The 21,165-nt window shown below is 38.8% G+C and overlaps 2 protein-coding genes across 7 annotated transcripts in view; one reads left to right on the plus strand and one right to left on the minus strand.

The window, feature by feature from the left end:
• PRKG1 (protein kinase cGMP-dependent 1) overlaps positions 1 to 9,827 on the minus strand; it is a 1,023,509-nt gene extending 1,013,682 nt beyond the window's left edge. Inside the window, exon 1 of the mRNA XM_075935048.1 lies at positions 9,613 to 9,827. The gene's annotated coding sequence lies outside the window, so the exon portion shown is untranslated. The remainder of the gene's footprint in view (positions 1 to 9,612) is intronic.
• A1CF (APOBEC1 complementation factor) overlaps positions 1,579 to 21,165 on the plus strand; it is a 61,044-nt gene continuing 41,457 nt past the window's right edge. For 3 of the 6 annotated variants that reach the window (XM_006121474.4, XM_006121476.4, XM_006121477.4), the window contains exons 1-3: positions 1,579 to 1,710; positions 15,460 to 15,603; positions 20,744 to 20,878. In XM_006121474.4, coding sequence (XP_006121536.2) covers positions 15,505 to 15,603; positions 20,744 to 20,878 — 234 coding nt within the window. In that variant the 5' untranslated portion in view covers positions 1,579 to 1,710; positions 15,460 to 15,504. Of the gene's footprint in view, positions 1,711 to 1,957; positions 2,009 to 15,459; positions 15,604 to 20,743; positions 20,879 to 21,165 lie in introns of those variants that run through there. The other 3 variants (XM_025183849.2, XM_014572724.3, XM_075935054.1) reach the window with 3 other exon arrangements.

Here is a 21,165-nt window from a genome sequence, read left to right on the forward strand (position 1 = left end):
CCAGTGCCTGCAGTTCTGGCCAATGGGAGCAGAAGGGAAAGTGTCCAGGCAGCATGCCTATGCACTGCTGTTCCACCAGCTGGGGGGGGACGGGGGGGGGGGAAAAAGAGAGAGAGAGAAGCAGCAGTGTACGAAGCCACTTGCTCTCCCCCCTGAGCCAAATCGAGCAGTGAGACTCAAGACATTCTCTGCCCTGCAAGGGGAAACCAGAGTGACAGTGTGCCAATCTTGTGGGAGGCTGGAGTGCTCTCATGCTCTTGCTTTCTCTCGGGGGGGGGGAGGGGGCGGCGGGGAGTCCTGAGCTCAAGCCACAAGCCCCCTGCAAGGCTACCACAGACCACCAATGGTCCACAGATTGTGCTTTGAGAACCACTGTCTTAGAGGAATAGTGTTAGACAGAAATTATTCTTTTAGCATCTGCCAATGAAATTTTTGTATGCAAACTGAACTGTTAGAGCGGCAAGGAGTCCTGTGGCACCTTAGACTAACCGAAGTGTTGGAGCATATGCTCAACAGGCAATGCGTCTTTGTCCTATTTTCAATGTAGCTATTATTTTGTTTATTTGGAGAACAAAAAATTATTTGAAGCTCAACAATTTTCTAAGTTGTAAGACCCTGTTCAGTTTATGGCCTTGAAACTTGTGCTATTGAATATGGACAACATTCTTATTCAGATATATATTGGAGTTCAAAATTGTACATATGGGCTAAATACTTGAACAAAAGAGCTACGTCTACACTGGCCACAATTTCCGGAAAAGGGATGCAAATCAGGTAAATGAGGATAGGGAAATCCGCGGGGGATTTAAATATCCCCTGTGGATTTAAATAAACATGTCCGCCGCTTTTTTCCCGGCTTGGGGAAAAGCCGGAAAAAAAGCGTCTAGACTGGCGCGATCCTCCGGAATAAAGCCCTTTTCCAGAGGATCTCAGGTAGGAATAAGAGATCCTCTGGAAAAAAAGTGTCTAGACTGGCGCGATCCTCCGGAATAAAGCCCTTTTCCGGAGGATCTCTTATTCTTACCTGAGATCCTCCGGAAAAGGGCTTTATTCCGGAGGATCGCACCAGTCTAGACACTTTTTTTCCGGCTTTTCCCCCAAGCCGGAAAAAAAGCGGCGGACATGTTTATTTAAATCCGCGGGGGATATTTAAATCCCCCGCGGATTTCCCTATCCTCACTTACCTGATTTGCATGGCTTTTCCGGAAATTGTGGCCAGTGTAGACGTAACCAAGTAGTATGTAAGACAGGGTGGGTACCATGCAGATTGGATAGAAGAATTCCCCTATGTTCCTTCAAGGCCTACTTTGTAACTTGAAAACAAAGGAAATAAATCTGATTTTTAAAGTGAGGATGAGTTAAAGAGAAAATCAGTTGCAAAAAATTTAAATAGTAATCAATTTCAAAATGATATGTGAGTATATAAAGGAGGAGTGCAGGCAAGATTCTGAAGTCTTTTGAATTTTGAAAACAAATGTAGTTTATGTAGGTACTGTTGAGCTGCAGTGACCCAATTATCTGGTCAAAGGGCTGCATGGAACTGAGAGATAGGGTGAGTTAAAGTTTAACCTGCAGGGACTGTAAACCAACCTGTGGCTGCTGAACCTTTGGAGTTTGATATGATGATTAGAGAATAACCAGAGTGACACGTCGCAAATTCCCCATAATCAAGAAGAACTTTTCCAGGTGGTGATCTCTGAAATTGCTCAGGTACAGTCCATGTTTGGTTTTTTTCCCCATATTAAGTCTTTAAAGAGAGGAAATATTGTGATCTAGCTGAAAAGCAGCTTTCACCACTTTCTGCTTTACTAGAATTTGCAAGGCGGAGTGTTTGGTTACAGCTTGCTTGCTCGCTCTCTACAAAAGGAGCACCTGGAAAATTATAATGCAGATTAGAGGAAAAATGCACAATTTTCACATATGCTGCTCATTTCTTAAGTTCATTTCTCTGCTTCAGAACCTATGAAGATGTGAGCTCTCTGGAAAGCTTAGCACCACTGACCATCAGGTAGGTTGTTCGTTGTCAGACAGAGAAGGGCTGAAGCAGACATAGCAGTCACATCAGTTAGAGACTGCACTTCTGATTAGATTTCACATCAACTTACAGTCTTTATGCCCCAGCACTTCAGCTGACCCCTTGAAACTTTTTCAATCTCCAGAAAGCAAGGTGGGGCATTACCACAGAAAGCTTTAACAGCACACATTGCCATCATTTCTGTATGAAGCTCTCTTTAGTTGATCCCTTTTCTATCCAAAGCACTTCAAAGTATTTCTCACTTTCATCTATTAAGTTAGATTAGCAAAGAGAAAAAGGAGGATTTTACACAAGACAATTCACTTTTGAGATGTTAAAAAAAAAAATCACAATTTTCCATGCTAATCATTAACACCATTAAATCTTCTCACCGACAACCTGAGTATATCTCCCAAGCTCTATATTTACAAGATTTCATCATCCCTTTTTCAAATGTTACCTCTGTTTTGTAGGCAATCACTGGTCCAAAATACCTGAATTCATATGTAAAATGTCATCAAACCAGGAAAATGTTTACTATATTTAGCATCTCAAATACTTCTGCACAACCCCGCCACCCCAAGATATACACAAACACACATAAGGCTTCAAAGATTACACATGCGGGTACGATGTTGAGTTCTTTATTTAACAAATCACAGGGGTTTTGATATGTCAAAAGGGGAAGTGGATACAGTATCAGACTTTACCATTAGAGGGAGTTTTTTGGCATGTTTATGATTTCTATAGTAGTGTTGTGTTCATTGTTCATTATCAATTGTGTGGGGCTTTTGAATGTGACAAATTTTAATTGTAACATAAGATTTTTAAACCATATACATAAGCTATCCTAAAAGAGTAAATAAGAGACTTAAATGGAACATGCACAAGCTTTTAGTTTATATTACTATTCATCTTGTAAAAAAAAAAATCTGTGGCTATCCACCAAATCTGTGGCATTTTTGAATAGCCTAAATGTAGGTTAACTCTCAGGGTTCATTTTGCTATGCTTAGTGGCACTGAAGCAATAATCATTTTCATTACAGCCACCTGAAGACAAGATCCAACTGTGCAAACAAATCCAAGCAAAATGCTTATTACCCTAAGCGTTTTCAGGACAGAGATCACAGTGCCTGGATTTGTTCTCTCTGGATTAATTTTAAAAAAAACAACCACAGTTTAAGAAAGAATAATTTGTTCCTGAAGAATCTTAGTTGAGGCCTTAAAAGGGTGGAAAGTTGTCCTTACCTTTCCATTTAGAACTGAATGGTTTCTCCAGTCAATATGCATTCTTTTCATTAAAAGATAAAAGTGTATTCAGTAGCTGTTTTCAAAGAATGCTATTCTTCACAAGAAGTGGCAGTGCTGCAAGTGCTACAGCAAAATGGCCTTCATTAGATGTGTCTTTGAATGACTCAATATGTTCAAACAAGACACTATATTGATCCACACAGGATAAACACCATTTTGTTATCTTATTCGTGGAAACAGTAACTAGGTTTCTCTAAAGAGCAGTGCTAACATGCAAAGACCTGAATGCAAAGACTAGTATATTAAAAATGGAAATTTCCCTCTGAGTAACTCAGTATTTCAAGGTATCAGCTGCTTTGTAGTAGACTGATCTTTGCACAATGCATATTAAAGTGTCATACGTACATATTTGAGCACTGAGAACCTGTCTATCCAAAGCACTTCAATATTGTGCTTTCTCCTTGTTTAGTGCCACAAAGAGCAGACACATGACAAGCTAAATCCTGATTGATGCTGAGCAGTTGCACAGTAGCAGAGACAGATTTTGTAATTAAGAGAAGTTGGAGGAGGGGAGAAGGTAGACAGAGTAACTGAGAAATGTGTTTGTAAATGTACAATGAATAAAAGGCCTGGGATGGATAAAGGGAAACCATTCCCTTTGCCTCCATTGGTTCTGTTTCTGCAGCTGCTAACTCGCATTGACTTGCATATGTTCAGCTCCACCGAGGACTTGGCTCCTGAAAGTTTGATTTTTTTGACATAGGGACTACAGGCATGTTGCTTTCATCCTGAAAGATCACAATGTGCTTTACAAACTGCCTTTTTCACTCTCCACACATCACCATTTGACCCTGCATTTATTTCTATAATGAAAACACAGGAAGAACGACAGTGTTTTAGGGGAAAGAGTATTGCACCAATTTAAGTTGCAAGGGGATTTCAATAAGCAGAACACAAATATTCATACTAGGATTTCGGGTTTAACAATCCCAGAAAATACCTCTGAGGACCTTGTGTGATCAAAACTTCATTGTCACAATTAATCTGTAAAATAGTCTCATTTTTATATTCCCACTTTTAAAATGAAGCATCATGTTCAGCAGAGCTTCCCCAAAAACTATAATTGAAGAACAAAGTGCCGCTGAATGCTTATCACCTCAGGAAAAACCCAGTAGATGAAAGACAGTTTAAAAACCAGGTACCATAGATGACTAGAGTAAATCTACATAAGCAAAGTAGTACTATAATAAACTTGGATTTTCTCATGTCAGGGTGTTTATTGTGCCTGTAGTTACATTTTTTTCACAAAATATTTTAACCTTGAAAGGTGAAAAAAAATCAATTTGAGAAGAAAAAGTATTAGAGCGCTTGCCCAAAGGGTGTAGGTATAGAGTCAATCTGGTATTTCTGTTTGAGCCAGTGATAACTAGGCAGTATATTTTCAGCAGGGTGATCTCACAAACTTAACTAGGTAGTGGATATTTCAGTCTCTTAAGAAGAGCCTTTTCAGCAAATTCCATAGCTTCACAAGCATGGGTAGCACTCTAGCTTTCATATATACCACTTCTAAATAAAAACTGATCTAAATTGTTGTTTCCATTTTCTTAATAAATCAATATATTTAAAGAAGCTGTCCAAAAATTACTACATTAAATTTGAGTGATTACTGTTTAAGATGTATTTATAATATACCAGTTGATTTAAATATAGTCAATAACAGCTTTTTAATTATGAGTCGTGAAATTTGTTTCTCTCCCTTTACAATGTCCACTTCTTAACTAATTATTAGCTTCACCAGAAACAAGTGGGAAAGTAGTAATTACTCCCTCAAGTTCTGTGGCATCAATGCTCCTTCCTGCTCTCATATTAACCAAGGTATACTTAGTAAAAGTAGGTCAGCTGACAGGCTACATTTGGTGAGAGACCATTTTCCTATGTAGAATACTGTAATATTGCACTGTTGTAGCATCAGATACTAATCCTGTTCATTGTGGGGTTCAAATGCTGTGTGCACATTTTTTTTGTTTAGTTTACAAATGTATTTAGTGGGAGTCCTGGGAGTTATGGGTTGGAAGGTGTCCCCAATATACATGAAACAGCAAGAGCTAGAGCAAGTTTTAGCAGAGTATAATTTCTCTCACATGGCAGAATATAAATTGGAAGGGATCATTTAGCATTGTCAACCCTCCAGGATTATCCAGGAGGCTCCAGGAATAAAAGATTAATCTTTAATCAAAGTTATCATATGATGAAACCTCCAGGAAAATATCCAACCAAAACTGGCAATCCTAGCACAAGTACTCCTGTCCTTGTGTATGATTGCACTGCTATGATCTTTTTCAAAAGCTGGCATCAGTCTACTGAAAACAAGCAGCCATGAAGACATTGCAAATGAAAAATCTGGTCCAGCTATGCCAACATTTTTCTTTCCTCCTAGATTGTAAAAATATGGAAGGTCCCAGACTTTGTTTAGCCTAAGTCTTCAGATGTTAAAGAACTTACTACTGGCCTGATGGGGCTTTGAACCAGTAACTTTGGAGCTGATAAGCTACATGAGATATTGACCAGCTGCCGCACCCTTTTAACCCTTCATTCAACAGACAAGTAATGTTTTCTGGTAGATTACAAAACTGAATTACAAATCAATTTGAAAAACCTTGTGTGAATTTAATTGATTAAAAGTTAATCCACTATCAGAACATAGAACAGTTTCTGCCTAAAGAAAACACTCATTTGAAAAAAAAAATTAACAGCAGAAACAAGCTAAGCCTATAGACAGAGTTTAAGAAGGCAACAGCTTAACTCAGAGGGTATGTCTAGAGTACATGCCTCTGGCGACAGAGGCATGTAAATTAAACTACCCAACATAGTCAATGAAGCCGATATGTAAATATCCCCAGCTTCATTAAAATAAAAATGGCCACAGCACTGTGCTGTCTCAGCTGATCATTGGCACAGTGCAGCCGTTAAGACGTGGATCAGTCAACAAGGAACGCCTTTTTCGACTGCTCCCTTATGCCTCATGAAACAAGGTTTACAGGATCGGCTTCATTGACTATGTTGGGTAGTCTAATTTACATGCCTCTGGCAACAGAGGCATGTAGTCTAGACATACCCAAAAGATACCTATTGCCCACTTCAATTTTTGAAGGATTTTTACAGCTGTCAAAATGTTGTGTATTAAAATTCAGAGATCAGTAATTCTGCTTATTCCTCAAAAAGAAGTGTAGGAAGGAAGTTGACAGGCAAGGATTTCCCCCCTCCCAACACCCCCTGTTCCTTTAGAAAATAAGTTACACATGAGCATCCTCAGATTCCCGAGTGATTTAATACCTTGTGTTATCCTGAAAGTACCTAACCTGTTAGTTCTAACAACTTGTCCAAAGTAGGTTTTTCCACTGGAGTTTGACTAGGATATTGGCCTACTCTGGTCTAAACAAATTGATCCAATCCAAAGATTTAACAAAACAAAACAAAAACCAACCAATAAAAATAAGAGTAACCATGATTTCACATTTAATGAAAGCCATTTATTTTTTGCTACCATAGACCAATGCAAAAGCTGCTGCTAGCATTACACGTACAATTCAGGAATCGGAAGCAGAATTGAGCAGAATGAGTCTTTTGGAAGGTGGTTACATTATATACCCATTATAAATGCTCCAATAGTTGTCAACATACCAGTATACACACCTATCCATTGCATTTTAAGAATAGCGTGAAATTAACTGCAGTGCAGAACACCAGAATAATGCCCTTACATTGCATAAGTTACCAAAATACACAGTAAACTCTGCAGGAATGTAACAATATCAAACAGTCATAAATCCATACTATGTACATTTTTTTAAACCAGATACTATATAGAGTAAGGTGGTCCCACTGGACAAATGTTTCCAAAGACAGGCTGAAATGACTGGATTTTAGTAAATCATTTACTTTCAACAGCTATAGTCACCAAAAAACAAGTTACAAAGCAAGTGGGGTTCTCTCTGCTACCTTGGGAGAGACCTAATACTCTGAAATTGACTATCTTTTGGTTCAGTTATATTACAGATTTAGTTGTAAATATAATTTTAAATTGATATGGTATCAATTTTAAATTATATTTACACGTAACTTATGGGTTAATGTTCTCTGAATACAGCATAAAAGATCACAATCAAGAAGCAGATGTAATGAAAAAAAAAAAACCAACTTTTATACGTAAACAAGCTACTTCCAGTTAATAGATTCCTAGAAGTTTCGAAGGCTGATCATGTCGAATGCATCGTGCCATACAATAATAAATATAGTAACTTGAACAATAATTTAAGATGCAAAGAAGAAAAGCATGTTTATCAGGTACTAATAAATCAGGGGTGGACACAACAGGGGACAGAGCCGGATCCAGCTCACTATCACCATACCACTTCCCCACCCCCAGGCCAATTGATACTTGGGAATGGGGAAGCGTGCAAAGTCTCCTCCCTCTGGTGTGGAGCATTCCTGGCAGAGGGAACTGGCAACTGTTCAAAACAGCTGGCAGTTCTCTCTAGGTACCGTGTGATACTGGCAGGACTGGAGCAGGGGGCAAAGGCTTCACACACTCCTCCACCCCCAGGCCAATCAGGATCTGTGGGTGGAGGAGCACATGAAATCTCCTCACCCCGCCAGGGATGTATTGCACCTACAGGGAACAGCCCCCTTCCGGCCGAGGCCCATAACCACTTCCAAAATTTGTGAAGTGATTCCCCCTTCAAAAACTGGTGCCCACCCCTCTAATAAATGATTAAAACAAGTTAGAATTGCATACCACTGTACATTTTAAGGGATTATGATGATGACTCAGACAGCCTTTCCTAACACAGCCTAAAGAATTTAATCCAGAAATGTCAGCCATGTTTTGTGCCTGAGCTGTAACACATTTTTGTAGATACACATCTAATCTTGATTTAAACACTCAAAGTGAAGAGTAATCAAATGCATCTCTTAATAAGTTGTTCCAATGGTTAATTACCCTCACTGTTAACAAGTTAAACACTTTTAAATTAGGCTAGATGTAGTTTCACTATACAGCCACTGGCTCCTGTCATGCCTTTGCTACATTAAAGAATAATCTACTGTCAAATCTCCTCAGATCAGTGCACTTAGACCATGAAGATGTCATTTCTCCACTCTCTCTTTGAAAAGCTATATACATAGAATTTCTTAAGTCCTTCTCCATAAGGCAAATTTTCCATGCCTCAAATTGTTCTCATAACTCTTTTCTGAAATCTTTCCAAGTTATCAATTTTATTTTTAGGCATGTTGACATGGGAACTAGGACAGTACTTCAATATTTGTCCCCAGTGCTGCACACCTTCTTCACTCAATATTCTCCTGATTATACAACCAAGCACTGCATCACTAGTCCTAGCCAGAGCATTCCATGGAAAGTTGATGTTTAGTTGGTTCTCTACCTTGACTCCTACATGAAATCACAATGTTGTCTGCAAAATGGTGATGACAAAATGGTGGAAAGGGTGCAAAAATAAGGTAAACATAAGAACATAAAAAAAATATGAGAACAGCCATACCAGATCAGACCAAAAGTCTTCCAACAGTGGTCAATGCCACATGCCCCAGAGGGATTGAACAGAACAGGTAATCGTCAAGTGATCCCTCTCCTGTCATCCCTTTCCAGCTCCTGACAAACGGGGGCTATGGACACCATTCCTACCTACTTTTGGCTAATAATTATTGACAGCCCTAGCCTCCATGAATTTATCTAGCTCTTTCTTGAACCCCATTAAAGTTCTGGTCTTCACAACCTCCTCTGGCAAGGAGTTCCACAGGTTGGCTGTGCACTGCATGACAAAACTTCCTTTTGTTTGTTTTAAACCCCTAGTTTTTATGTTATAGTACATACAATGTTAAGTACTTACAACATTTTGGATACTTGATTCGATCAATTATTAAATTCGTGCCTGAGCACAAGGCCTGTACAGACCTGTGCAGCATTCAAATGTGAAATCATTTATGGGAACATACATGGGGTTTTGAAGGTGTACACATCAGGAGTTGGGGCTACTTCATATCACATTAACTGGAAAAAAACCTGTTACAGTAGTTTTCTATCTAGGTCACTACAGAGGACACAGACAGCACTAAAGTAGCAACCTATAAAAATCAGCTGCTATGGAAACACATTTGTGCAAGTATCTCATTAGAATGCAACAATTCAGCTTTCCTCACTCACAGATTACAGTAAGCCTGGTTATGCAAGCAAGGCAAGTGGGGTTTGACCAGTGATCTTTACATCTAGATAAATATATTTCCTAATGTAGTCTAATTTACACAGCATAAAAATTATGATTCATACTCACCCACAGCAGAGGAGTACGCAGTACAGTTTCTGTGCCAAAGTAGCATTCGCTGTCCCCAATACTCATTCAGTTTTGTTCCAGGACAGTTCTCTTGCTTAAGTTACACTGGCTGCTTGTTAATGGTTTCAAAAGGACCAATGTCAGATTGGAAGCAGTTGGGCATAAGAAATTCCTAGCCATATCCTTCACATTGTCAGCATAGAGTGAGGTAGGAAAGAATTCACTGTACAACTTCTCTGCCACCAGCGGATTCCCCTACACATTTTTTAAATCCTTCATTTGATAACACTTATAGTTTATACAAGAAACTCCACAATAGTTTAGGGCAAAAAAATTGAGCTATTGACCACAGAGTAGGGGCCTGATACTGGGAGGTGTATTGAGAACATTTGATATTATTTGTAATAGGGTTTTGCTTTGAGATGACAGTTGCATATGGACAAGAATGTTGCTCAACTGATTTTGCTCATACCCCATAGTTTTCCACTTTAGAATTTCTCTTGGACCATAATGAATCACCTTTGTTCCTCTTCAGTTTTTACATTCTCATTAAGAATGATATTGGGTGTATGGCACTGCTATTATGTGAATAGTACTTACCTCCAGATCTTGAGCAGGAAATCAGCAGTTATAGGACCTGTATCTCAGAAAGCCATGATTTGTCATCTCAATTAGTTATGTATGAGCACCAACAAGATCAAAATTAGCTTGGGTGGAGTGGTCAAGAACTGTGTTATGAGTGCTTTTCTCCAGCCTGCATTGTGTTGGAGAAATTATTTCAGTATCTTGGAACTTGGATATAACTTCTGACCAGGGCCATCCAATGTTGGGCATGATTAGGACTCAGGTAATTTTTGTATACTTTGAAAATCAAACATTGTCACTAAGTAGTGGAATGTGGCTTAAAGGATTTTAGCTCACATTTTATTTTGTTTTGCAGCTTTGTTTTCTGGGCTATGTTAGTAAAATCTGATTATTTAACCATAAATGGAATGCAACACAAATGAAGTTGAAATCAATCAATGATGAGGCACCTCAGACAGGAGCTGAAGTCAGAAAATACTTATCTAGAGTTATTTAGAGTTTAAGATCCGACGGAGAGTAAAAGGAAGTGGTGATTCCTACCTCCAAACCATATTGGAAATGTGGCTAGGTGGGAGGGGGAAGGCAATCAGAGATTGTTATGGTAATGCCTAGGTAAGTTTTACTAATTCCCTGAACTTAACTTTTCATGTACATGTATGGGTATGTGTGTAAATAAATTATATAAAAATACACACACACACACACACACCCCGCAAGAACTAGTCCTGTAAGGAGTTGAGGGTACTCAGACAGTTTCAGAAAATGAGGCTTTTAGCAGCCCATATGCGAGCAGCTGCTTTCTAACAATATTACTTGTTTCTTTATAAAAAGAAAATGGCTGACAGGAGTACTCAAGAGATGTATCTAATATTTTAAATTGTATTCCTTTAAGTGGCCATTGATTAGCTGTTAACATTACACAAAATTTAGGTTCTTCATTTTGAGAGAAAAATCATCAGAACATCTAAATTTACTTCTCATTTTCAACTTTGTAAATCAAAACTTCTGTTCTGAGAAAAGTGAACCACATATTGGCTACGTCTAGACTGCAAGCCTCTTTCGAAAAAGAGCGTCTAGACTGCAAGCAATACTTTCGAAAAAGCAAGCCGCTTTTTCGAAAGAGAGCACCCAGGCAGTCTGGATGCTCTCTTTCAAAAAAGCCCTGTTTGCATTCAAGAACGCCTTTTTTCGAAAGAGCACTTCCGAAAAAAGATGTTCTTCCTCGTGAAATGAGGAGTACCGCCATCGAAAGAAGAGCCGCATTCTTTCAATTTAATTTCGAAAGAACGCGGCTGTAGTCTAGACGCAGGTGAAGTTTTTTCGAAAATTAGCCTTTTTTCAAAAAAACCCTGCAGTCTAGACACAGCCATTGATAAGACAGACATTTAAAGAGGCTTTGAAAGCTGGAGTTCTTGCATAACCATTATATTTCATATGTACTATGGAGAAGTCCATTTAAGTAACATGGACATGGCAAGAAGTCTTTGCCTTTGACTTCCGTAGAAACTGGATCAGAGCTTAGAACAGCATAACAAAGTTGTGAAATCAGGTCAGTCATGCATTGGGTTATATTAGCAACTAATGATCACCTTGGGGTCTCAGCTATGAAATACATTACATGTTTCCTTGTAGTTCTCACAAAAATTGCTTAGCAAGTTAACTGCTTTCAAATAACTTTAAAAATATCCAAGCAATCTATAAATATGAATATATATCTGTAAAAAGAGTATGTGCTTATAACACGAAGCAATAATTTGGCTTTAGTTGATTTAAAAGAAGATATTATTTCATTCATTCAGGGATGGAAAAGACCAATTAGATTTTCTAGTCTCTCTCTCTCTCTTTCATGTCATGTTAGTGGTAATTAAGACACTGTAAGAAATGGAAGACAAGGAATGCAGGGAATCAAAATTTATAGCCCAAATTGTCCAACCTTATGCGATAAATAATTCAAGTGTACAGCAATACAATATACTCACTATCTTTATACTGTACTGAGTGCTATCATCATAACATACAAAAGCTAAAACAATTAAATCTGAAAACAAAGCTAACTGTACTGAATTTCAATGAAGATTTTAGAGCCAGTTTTTATGCCTTTTATCAACACCTTGAAGAAGAGCAGTCTATTTACCTCAACAATGAGCCCCTAACAAAAGCTGATCATGAATTTTTTAGAGCTCGGTTCCTCACAATTATGTGACCTAATTTCTACTGAAAAATCCTCTAGGACAAAATCTGCCCTTAGGGAGTTTTTCATTCAGTTACTCCAATAGGAATGTTGCACATGCATTTGATAGCACAACTTCGCCACTAAACTTAAGAAGAGACACCACAGAGTGATACAGTTGCCGTATATTATGTCATAGAATCATGGAATCATAGGACTGGAAGGGACCTCGAGAGGTCATCGAGTCCAGCCCCCCGCCCTCAATGCAGGACCAAGCTCCGTCTACACCATCCCTGACAGATGTCTATCTAACCTGTTCTTAAATATCTCCAGAGAGGGAGATTCCACCACCTCCCTTGGCAATTTATTCCAATATTTGACCACCCTGACAGTTAGGAATTTTTTCCTAATGTCCAATCTAAACCTCCCCTGCTGCACTTTAAGCCCATTACTCCTTGTCCTGTCCTCAGAAACCAAGAGGAACACATTTTCTCCTTCCTCCTTGTGACACCCTAGCGCTATAGTGTAGACGTACATTTCCTTTAGCTTCATAGTTAGAGAGTTAAGTAAAACTGAAAATAGGTCAATATGTGTAACTACGATAGGGACTACTTTAAATCACAAGGACAGTTTTAAATGCATTAAAATTAAAGTCTGTTGTCTAAAAGCTTAACAGATCAACTCAACATAGCAGGAAAAAGGGGGTGCAGACGTTATGAATACAAAATGGGAAAACTATGGAGACAGTGAAGAGAAATGCCACCTTGGAATAAAAAAATATTATTTTTATCTAAATAGCTATATACATATGTAGTCACTATAGCTATGTATATTTTGCATCAAATTAACTTTTACTGAAGGACAAACTTTAGCAAAGCTCCAGTTACAGATTGAGGCCTAAATTGGCACATACGGTCACATGCATGCATTTGACTTCATGCACTAAGATAAATCCTCTTGGTTTCAGATTAAGCATGTTCACGTGTCTTTACATCTCCAGGTTCTCATCCTGTAACAGCGGGCCCCTTCCACCACAGGTTGTATCCAAGTACAGATATTTATTAAGCAGCCATTCAAGGAAGATGTCAGCTATAACCATTCACATACCTTCAGTGACTTTTAAAAATGAGAACTGAATTAGAAAAAAAATACAGTACTGCCTAGTCTTTCACTGTAAAGTATGACATTGTAAAGTATGTTATTAGGGTAACAAACTAAAAAGAACATGCCCCAGTCACTGTGCAGTGGCATAACTGCAATGACAAAACATCAAAGCACTAACTCAATCCTAGCATTAGTGAATTTTTAATTCTCTCCTGCTTAGGATTGCCAAATGTCCTGGACCAGTTGCCACTGCCACAAATGCATCTGGTTCATCCAGTCAGGAAAGCTGGAATCCCTACAGTCCTGCTGCTCACTATCAGTTGTTCTGTAGCCTCAGTTACCAGCAAGTATGCTAGCTGGTCCCTCACACAAAAATGCACTCTTTCCCAGTGAACCCCACACAGCGATATATTTTACAGCAAACACACATCAAACTGTAGCATTAAAGAGCAATTTCATGGAGAAGGTTTACTTTGATATACATAGCACAATTTCTTCTGGGGGTTTTGTTTAAAAGCCCTTTTCTTTCTCTACCTCACTCCCTGCATGCTAGTTTGGTGCATAAGACGTGTATAAAGAAACATCTCACACACAAACAGTTCTGCTGTGCTGAAAGGAAAGAGGACACTCCAAAATGGCATATTTGTATCTTTCACACAATTGTGCTTTTTCATGTTTTGAGGTTATGTATTTTAATTAATATAATAAACTTACAAGGAGGTCTTTGCTTCCCCCTACCCTTCCTTCCGCTCCTTCGGGTTTTTTTCTTTTCTTTCCATTGCAGACCATATTCTTTTCTTCTTGCTTTTTCAATGCCTGGTTTCCTTTAGCCTGATTACTCCATTGCTCTCCTTTCCTCCATATTTTGTTCCTTCCCTCTGCTCAAAGCTCATATGGGCACTCAGATGTAGACAGTCATTGCATTCACTCACCCCCCACAGGTGCCCCCAATTGCTTAGCGTAACCCACTTAAACAGACTACCCAGTTCCTCTCTTTCCGGGCTTTATCAGACAAATTTACTCACTAAAAAGCATCCTCAGGTTCACTAGTCTCTTGCTAGCTCTTTCTGAGATTTTCTATTATATGTTACACTAATGACAGCTGCAACTTACAACAGAGTTCAAAGCTTCTACAAAAGAGCAAGGGGCCCCTAAAATACCATGCACATTTTTTAAAGAGTAAAATTTTCCATTTATCCACTGAACCCCTTGCTTTCCTGAAAAGTGGTGTTAAAGCAATGATTTCAGCCCTGCCTTAAATACAGTAAGAAGTAAACAGCTAAGTATTATACAAGAGACTGCTACTCTGACATTTTAGTGTTTTTCTGATAATTTCCAATATTGGTTTCAATGTATTTGAAGTGTGCAGGGATGGGTTATTTTACACTCCATGTGCTGTATTAAACTAAACTATTGTGTTTAGTTGTCTTTTTGGACCTTGGTTCTGGTGTATGCATACTTAGAGGCTGGGTTTTCCAAAGTTGTCACAAGGACCCTGATCCAGAAACATGTCAACAAATGCTCAACATTGAAGGTTGGATTTATTGTCATTTAGTTCAATGGGATTATTCACATACTTAAAATTAAGTGGTTGCATGGTCAGCACCCATGTTTATCAGACTGCATATAGTAGTATTGTGCCCTGCCCTATGCAATATTGGACTGATACATTTTTGCCAAGTCCTAACACTCAGTATTTCAGGCCCATCTTTGCATGTTCAAATACTATCAGTACATACAAATCTAAACTTTTGGGTACACTTAAGCTTTGTCATTAAAAATTTGTCATTAAAAATTGACAGTTTTATAGCCTGGAAAGGTAACCTGAAATTTTGCAAAAGGGGAAGTCATTTTCCTTTTTTGATCTGTTGTTTTTCTGACAAAGTTATCTCAACTTATTTATTTAGGGAGAGTGAGTCTCATAAATATCCTCAGTTTCTCCTCCTAGAAACATTAATTTACTTAATTTATCTTAAATTTGATTGCAGTGAGCACCCCTAATTAACCTGATTTTTTGCTGATAATCACTCACAATGGAATCAAATCAAAAATCCGGGGATGGATTGACCGGCACACAGAAAGAAGCTGCTCTCCGTGCATTAATTCAGCGCACAGGATATAGTTTGATCCAGGTAGGAACTTGTGGTCACATGCTTGAGTGCTACTTTTTGCATAGCATTTAATTTTAGCTTTGATTAAGTAGTTTTATCAAGGGCTTTTGAGTGGCAAATATTTAACAAGGAAACTTTCCTTCTTTGTTGGTTCTCTTCCCTTCTATGTTAAGTATGTATGAAAGATGCTTAATTTCAATAAGTAGGACTGAATTCTTTCAATAAGTTTTGTTTAAACATCATAGCTAATTAGATAAGCCAACTAAAACCCCAGAGCTGGATATTCCTGAATATCACGGAAGTTTTCAATTGCAATTTGAACTTTCCGCTGCATTTTATCTTTGTAATATCCCAAAATAAACTCACTATCACCATATCCACACTTGGGGGAAAGGGGGGAGGACGGACGACTAAAATGGCATAGATGAGGAGATGTAGCTATACTGAACTAACCTCTATCCCATAGAAATTGAATTAGTTTTTCCATTACTGTAGGAACACCACCTCCCAAAAGCAACAGTAGAGGTGGCAACAGAAGTATGCTTCCATCAACCTAGCTGCAGTTACACTATGGGTTAGGTCGTCATAGCTACAGCACTCGGAAGTGTAAATTTTTCACACCACGAGCCATGTTGCTTCCTGAACCTCACATGTCAATCAGAAGTCCTTTGTTCTTTAAAAAAGTCTTCAGAACTGGGTCTGAATTTGACATCCTAGAATCATTTTAAGTCTTTATAGGTTAAATATTTCATATATCTGAAATAGAAAAGAGATTATTTATCAGCCTTAATAATCAAGGTTTATTAAAAGTTCATTTGAGAAGATCTCAAAATGTGAGACATTTCTGTTTATTTTTACTAAATTTGTAGCAGACACAGGAGCCCTTCAAAAGTCAAACTATTCAGCTGAATTTTGGAATCTTGCCAAAACAAAAAGCCTCAACCTAGTTCATTTTAAAATGCAACGCTATGAAATATTCTGGTAAACATTAAAGGAACAGAATTGCAAATGGTAAGGAGAGTTTTTATGACGTTTACTCGGGCTCAGATCTTGTCAGTTGTTAGGAACAGAAGTATGGTTAACAACACAGTCATCCAAAAAAGCAGTTTTGGACTAAAAGGAACCTGGAACTACCATATCTAGAGGACAGGCAATTAAAATAAAATAAAAGTGTGTTTAGCATAGCATATAAAACTGTGTGCAGACACTAGGGCAACGTCTACACTGCAGGCTTCTTGCGTAAGAACGGTTTTATACAAGAGTTCTTGTGCAAAAGGTCTTCCACAAGAGCGCATCCACACTGCCATGTGCTTTTGTGCAAGAGCGTCCATGGCAGTGTGGACGCTATCTTGCGCGAGAAAGCTCTGAGGGTCATTTTAGCCATAGGGGTTTCTTGCACAAGAAAATCATGTTGCCTGTCTAAACTGCCTTCTTGTGGAAGAGCTCTTGCGCAAGAGAGCTTATTCCTCATGGGGAGAGGAATAACTCTCCTGGAACAAGCCCTTTTTCTGATGCTGTACTGTAAATGTACTTGCACAAGAACATGTGTGCAGTGTAGACACCCGGCAAGTTTTTGCGCAAGAATACCTGTTCTGCGCAAAAATCATGCAGAGCAGACGTAGCCTAAAGGTAAGCAAACATTTGGGTTTGCTGCATTTTAACATTGTGTACAGTAGAGTAGATAACAAAGAAAGATAAAAATAACAAGCCTGCTGCATTCATATTCTGTTTTACATTCTTTATCCCAATATTCTTTTCTCCCTTCATCTCTGCTTTTTGATATTTGATTTTGCTTCATCTCTTCTTCCTTCCTTGCTTCCCAGGTTCCTTGTCCCTCCCTGCCTTTTTCAGAGTTCATCCTATTTCCTCTTTCATCCCATTCCTTTCCTCACATTCTCTGAGATTTCATGTCAAACTCATCACCACAGTACACAAGTATCTGTACTCTTAGCTTATCCCTTATTCCACCCTCACTCTTCCTAAGGCCCACACACTCAACTGCAAAAACAGGAGGGGACTTAAGAAAACAGGTCTTTCTCCTTCCACCTAATCTTTAGAGAGCCAAGAGTTGGGTTGGAGTACTGTCTCCTTCTTTCAATCTGTGTCTATACTACAAGCCTCTTCAGCAAGAGGAAATGCAAATGGAGCACTCATTTGCATATGTCATGCTCTCATTTGCATTTCCTCTTCGGATCCTTTTTGCCCAAGAGGCTTTTGCACAAAAATGAACTATGTAGACAGCGCTTTTTTGTGCATAAGCCCCCTTTTGCACAAGAGCCGTTTTTCCTCAAAAAGTAAGGAAGAACAGCTCTTGCACAAAAGGGGGTTTTTGCACAAAAAGGAGCCATCTACACAGTTCTTTTTTGCACAAAAGCCTCTTGCGCAAAAGAGATCCAAAGAGGAAATGCAAATGAGAGCATGACAAATACAAATGAGCGCTCCATTTGCATTGCCTCTTGCGGAAGAGGCTTATAGTATAGACGCAGCCCATGAGATGAAGACTTTGCTGACTGAAGTAGTTTTTTCTGATGAGTCATCCCATTTACTTACAAATACATTAACTCATTGAACTAGTTAAAATAAAAGATTTTATTTTTCCAGTACTTTGTTTTGCACTGGCATGGTAAACCTTCTCAAGCCTCTCTCACCTAAATCTACTTTGCATCAGGTTTGTTTGTTTGATTCAAACTCCTTTTACTTAGCTATATGAAGGTACTACATACTAATCACAGTGAAGAATGACAATATTGAACAGATTTATCACACAGTGGCTATACAAAATGTATCAATAGATGTTCATACAACTCGTGTCAGAGAGTGTAACCTTTCCTGCAAGTGTAACTGCCACCAGACAAATCTGAACCTGGGACCTCTGGAGCATAGTATAGGAGTCTCTACCCTTTGAGCTAAAAACCAGGCTGCTCTCAGCCCATGCAGTAGAGGTCTCTTGTTCTTATCTGTTACTGTGGTCTAGGGGCCACTACATGGGATGGTGAACCACACTAGGGCTACATCTACACTGCAGAGTTTTTGCACAAAACTCGGAGTCACCACAGTACAAGAGATCTTGTGCAAAAAGGCATGTGTGTGCCTATTGGTAAAAGTACAGGTGCTCTGATGGTAAAAGCACAGGTGCTCTGATGGCCATTCTGTAAATGCCAATCAGAGTTTTCTTGCACAAGAGCATCCAAGGCAGTGTGGACGCTTTTGCACAAAAGCACATGGCAGGCTGAACGCTCTCTTGCTCAAGAATTTTTTGCGAAAGGTCTCTTCCGCAAAAAATTATTGTGCAAGAAGCCTGCAGTGTAGACGTAGCCCCCATGAGTGGGTTACACGGGCATCACTCAGCTGAATTATACCTTCAGGGACAGAGAAGTGGCATTTAATGTTGCCAGCTTCAATGTTTTCAAGTTTTGATTCTACAGGAATTCACTCCTGCATGAAGTATTGCTATGTTTCTCCCATTATGATGAAAATGTTTATGATATGAGTAATATTGGATAACTTACTACTACATCTGTCAAAATGATAATTCATAGACAGTAGGCTGGAAGAGACTTCTTGATCCATCTTCGCTTATATACCTAATGAGTTTTCCCCACTATATGCTATTCAATTTCATGTTGTTGGATTTCCTTCCTATGAAAGGAGCTTGCAATGGTTTTCTCTTTAGGGTTGAAATGACTTCAGGGAACATGACTATAGAATTTGGGCTTATCTACGCAGCTAATTATGGTATAAATATACAGTACACTGGCTTGTCATGCAGGAACTCATTGTGTTGACAGTGCTGTAGTCAAGTGAAAGTCCCATCCTCTCCTCTTCCAAATACCTCCTGAAAACCTAATTCTTCCAGGAACACATGTGTAAGCTCATCTCTGCTTTATTCTGTACAGTAAGGAGTTCACAATTAACTTCCAAAATCCAGTACAAATGTAATCATTAATAAATGTTTGCGCTGTAGGCAGATTGTGAAAATTTGTACTTTTGATGAAAGCACAACTAGGTTAGAACCAAAACTAACATATTATTTGCTGTGTGCACCTTACATGTCAGGTTTAGAAAAGCTGCTTGATGTTGACTTTAAGACAACTCAAACATTTGAAAAAGTGTTGCCTGAAATAACTGAGGTCAAGACACTCATCTCTCCAATACTCTACTATATGTTGCTTGTGACTTTCAGAGAAATTGTCTACAGTAGAAACTGGTCCTCACTCCAGCACATCAGGAAACTGCCATTAGACGCGGCAGAAGGAATACGATGGCCTTGATTGCACTAATCAGTGCCATCGATCTATTTCAGCTATACAAATAGCATAGCCTAAATCGACATACTCACCTCAGCATCTTGCCCGCAGTAAGGTTAGCAGAGGCTACTCTCTCGTTGATGCCAGCCATTCTTCTCATCTTGGTGGAGTGCCAGCATTGACAGGAGTGTGCTCGGAGATCAATTTATCACATCTAAGCACACAATAAATCAGCAGATGGTTAATGATCGCTGCAGCGGCACTCCACCATGTACTCTAGATAAGGCATTAGGAGCTGATCATGTTCTTTTTTAAATCAGTGGGAGATTTTTTTTTTATTGACTGCAATGGAGCTGGATTAGGACACATGGTTGCTTTCTGAAGCTCATAAAGTGGTGTTTCTTGAACTTTTTAAGACCGAGGAACATCAAACAATTTTTTTATGAGGAACACCAAGGATATTTTGTTGAGCAAAAAGGATTTTTTGTTGTTTTAGACTATGGCAGACTGGCATTCTTGTCCAATACATTGTTATAGTAAACACTACCATAGCAGAAAGCTAGTATTTGACTAGGGCCTATCCACATAGTTTAAAACTTTAACTAAAGCAAGGTAGGTAATATAGCAAATATTGAGTGACTTCATAGGACACTGAATTAGGTCTCAATGGGGGAGAGCTTCACAGAGACATGGTTTCAGATGGAAAGAGCTGAAAAGGATATTACTGAATCAGGATATTATGAAAGGACAGAGAGGACACTAGTGTGAGTAGAGCAGTCAAGCTGGGAAAGGATAGGAAAGAAAGGCCCAGTTATAGAGATAAGTCTATACAAAAGTTAGAGCAACTAGCAAGTCAATTTTGAGAGATGTCTGTCCATTTATTTGAAAATACATGGTTTTTTTCTTTGCTACAGGAAAATGGACAAAGAAAGTATGGAGGTCCACCACCCGGTTGGGACGCCCCACCACCAGAGAGGGGTTGTGAGATTTTCATTGGGAAATTACCCCGAGACCTTTTTGAAGATGAACTTATCCCATTATGTGAAAAAGTAATGTTTTATATTGAAGAGATTTCCCTCCTCGTGCGCCATATGACATGTTCCTCCTAAAACGAAAAAAAACTGCCTTTCCAATGGCCTCATACATGACCTAACAAATAGAAAATTGAAATACATATAAAACTCTAATACTAACTTTAGCAACTATTCTTTTGTGTGGGGACATTCTTAGATGTATAGCCCATAGTACTTCTGTGATGAATGAGGCTACTGTATCATTTGCTCCGGTTACCTAAACGTGTTCCAAGTTCTACTTTCTGTTGCAAGGCTCAGCTATT

The sequence above is a fragment of the Pelodiscus sinensis genome, chromosome 8 (assembly GCF_049634645.1).
Source record: "Pelodiscus sinensis isolate JC-2024 chromosome 8, ASM4963464v1, whole genome shotgun sequence".
In the NCBI taxonomy this organism is placed as follows: Eukaryota; Metazoa; Chordata; order Testudines; family Trionychidae; genus Pelodiscus; species Pelodiscus sinensis.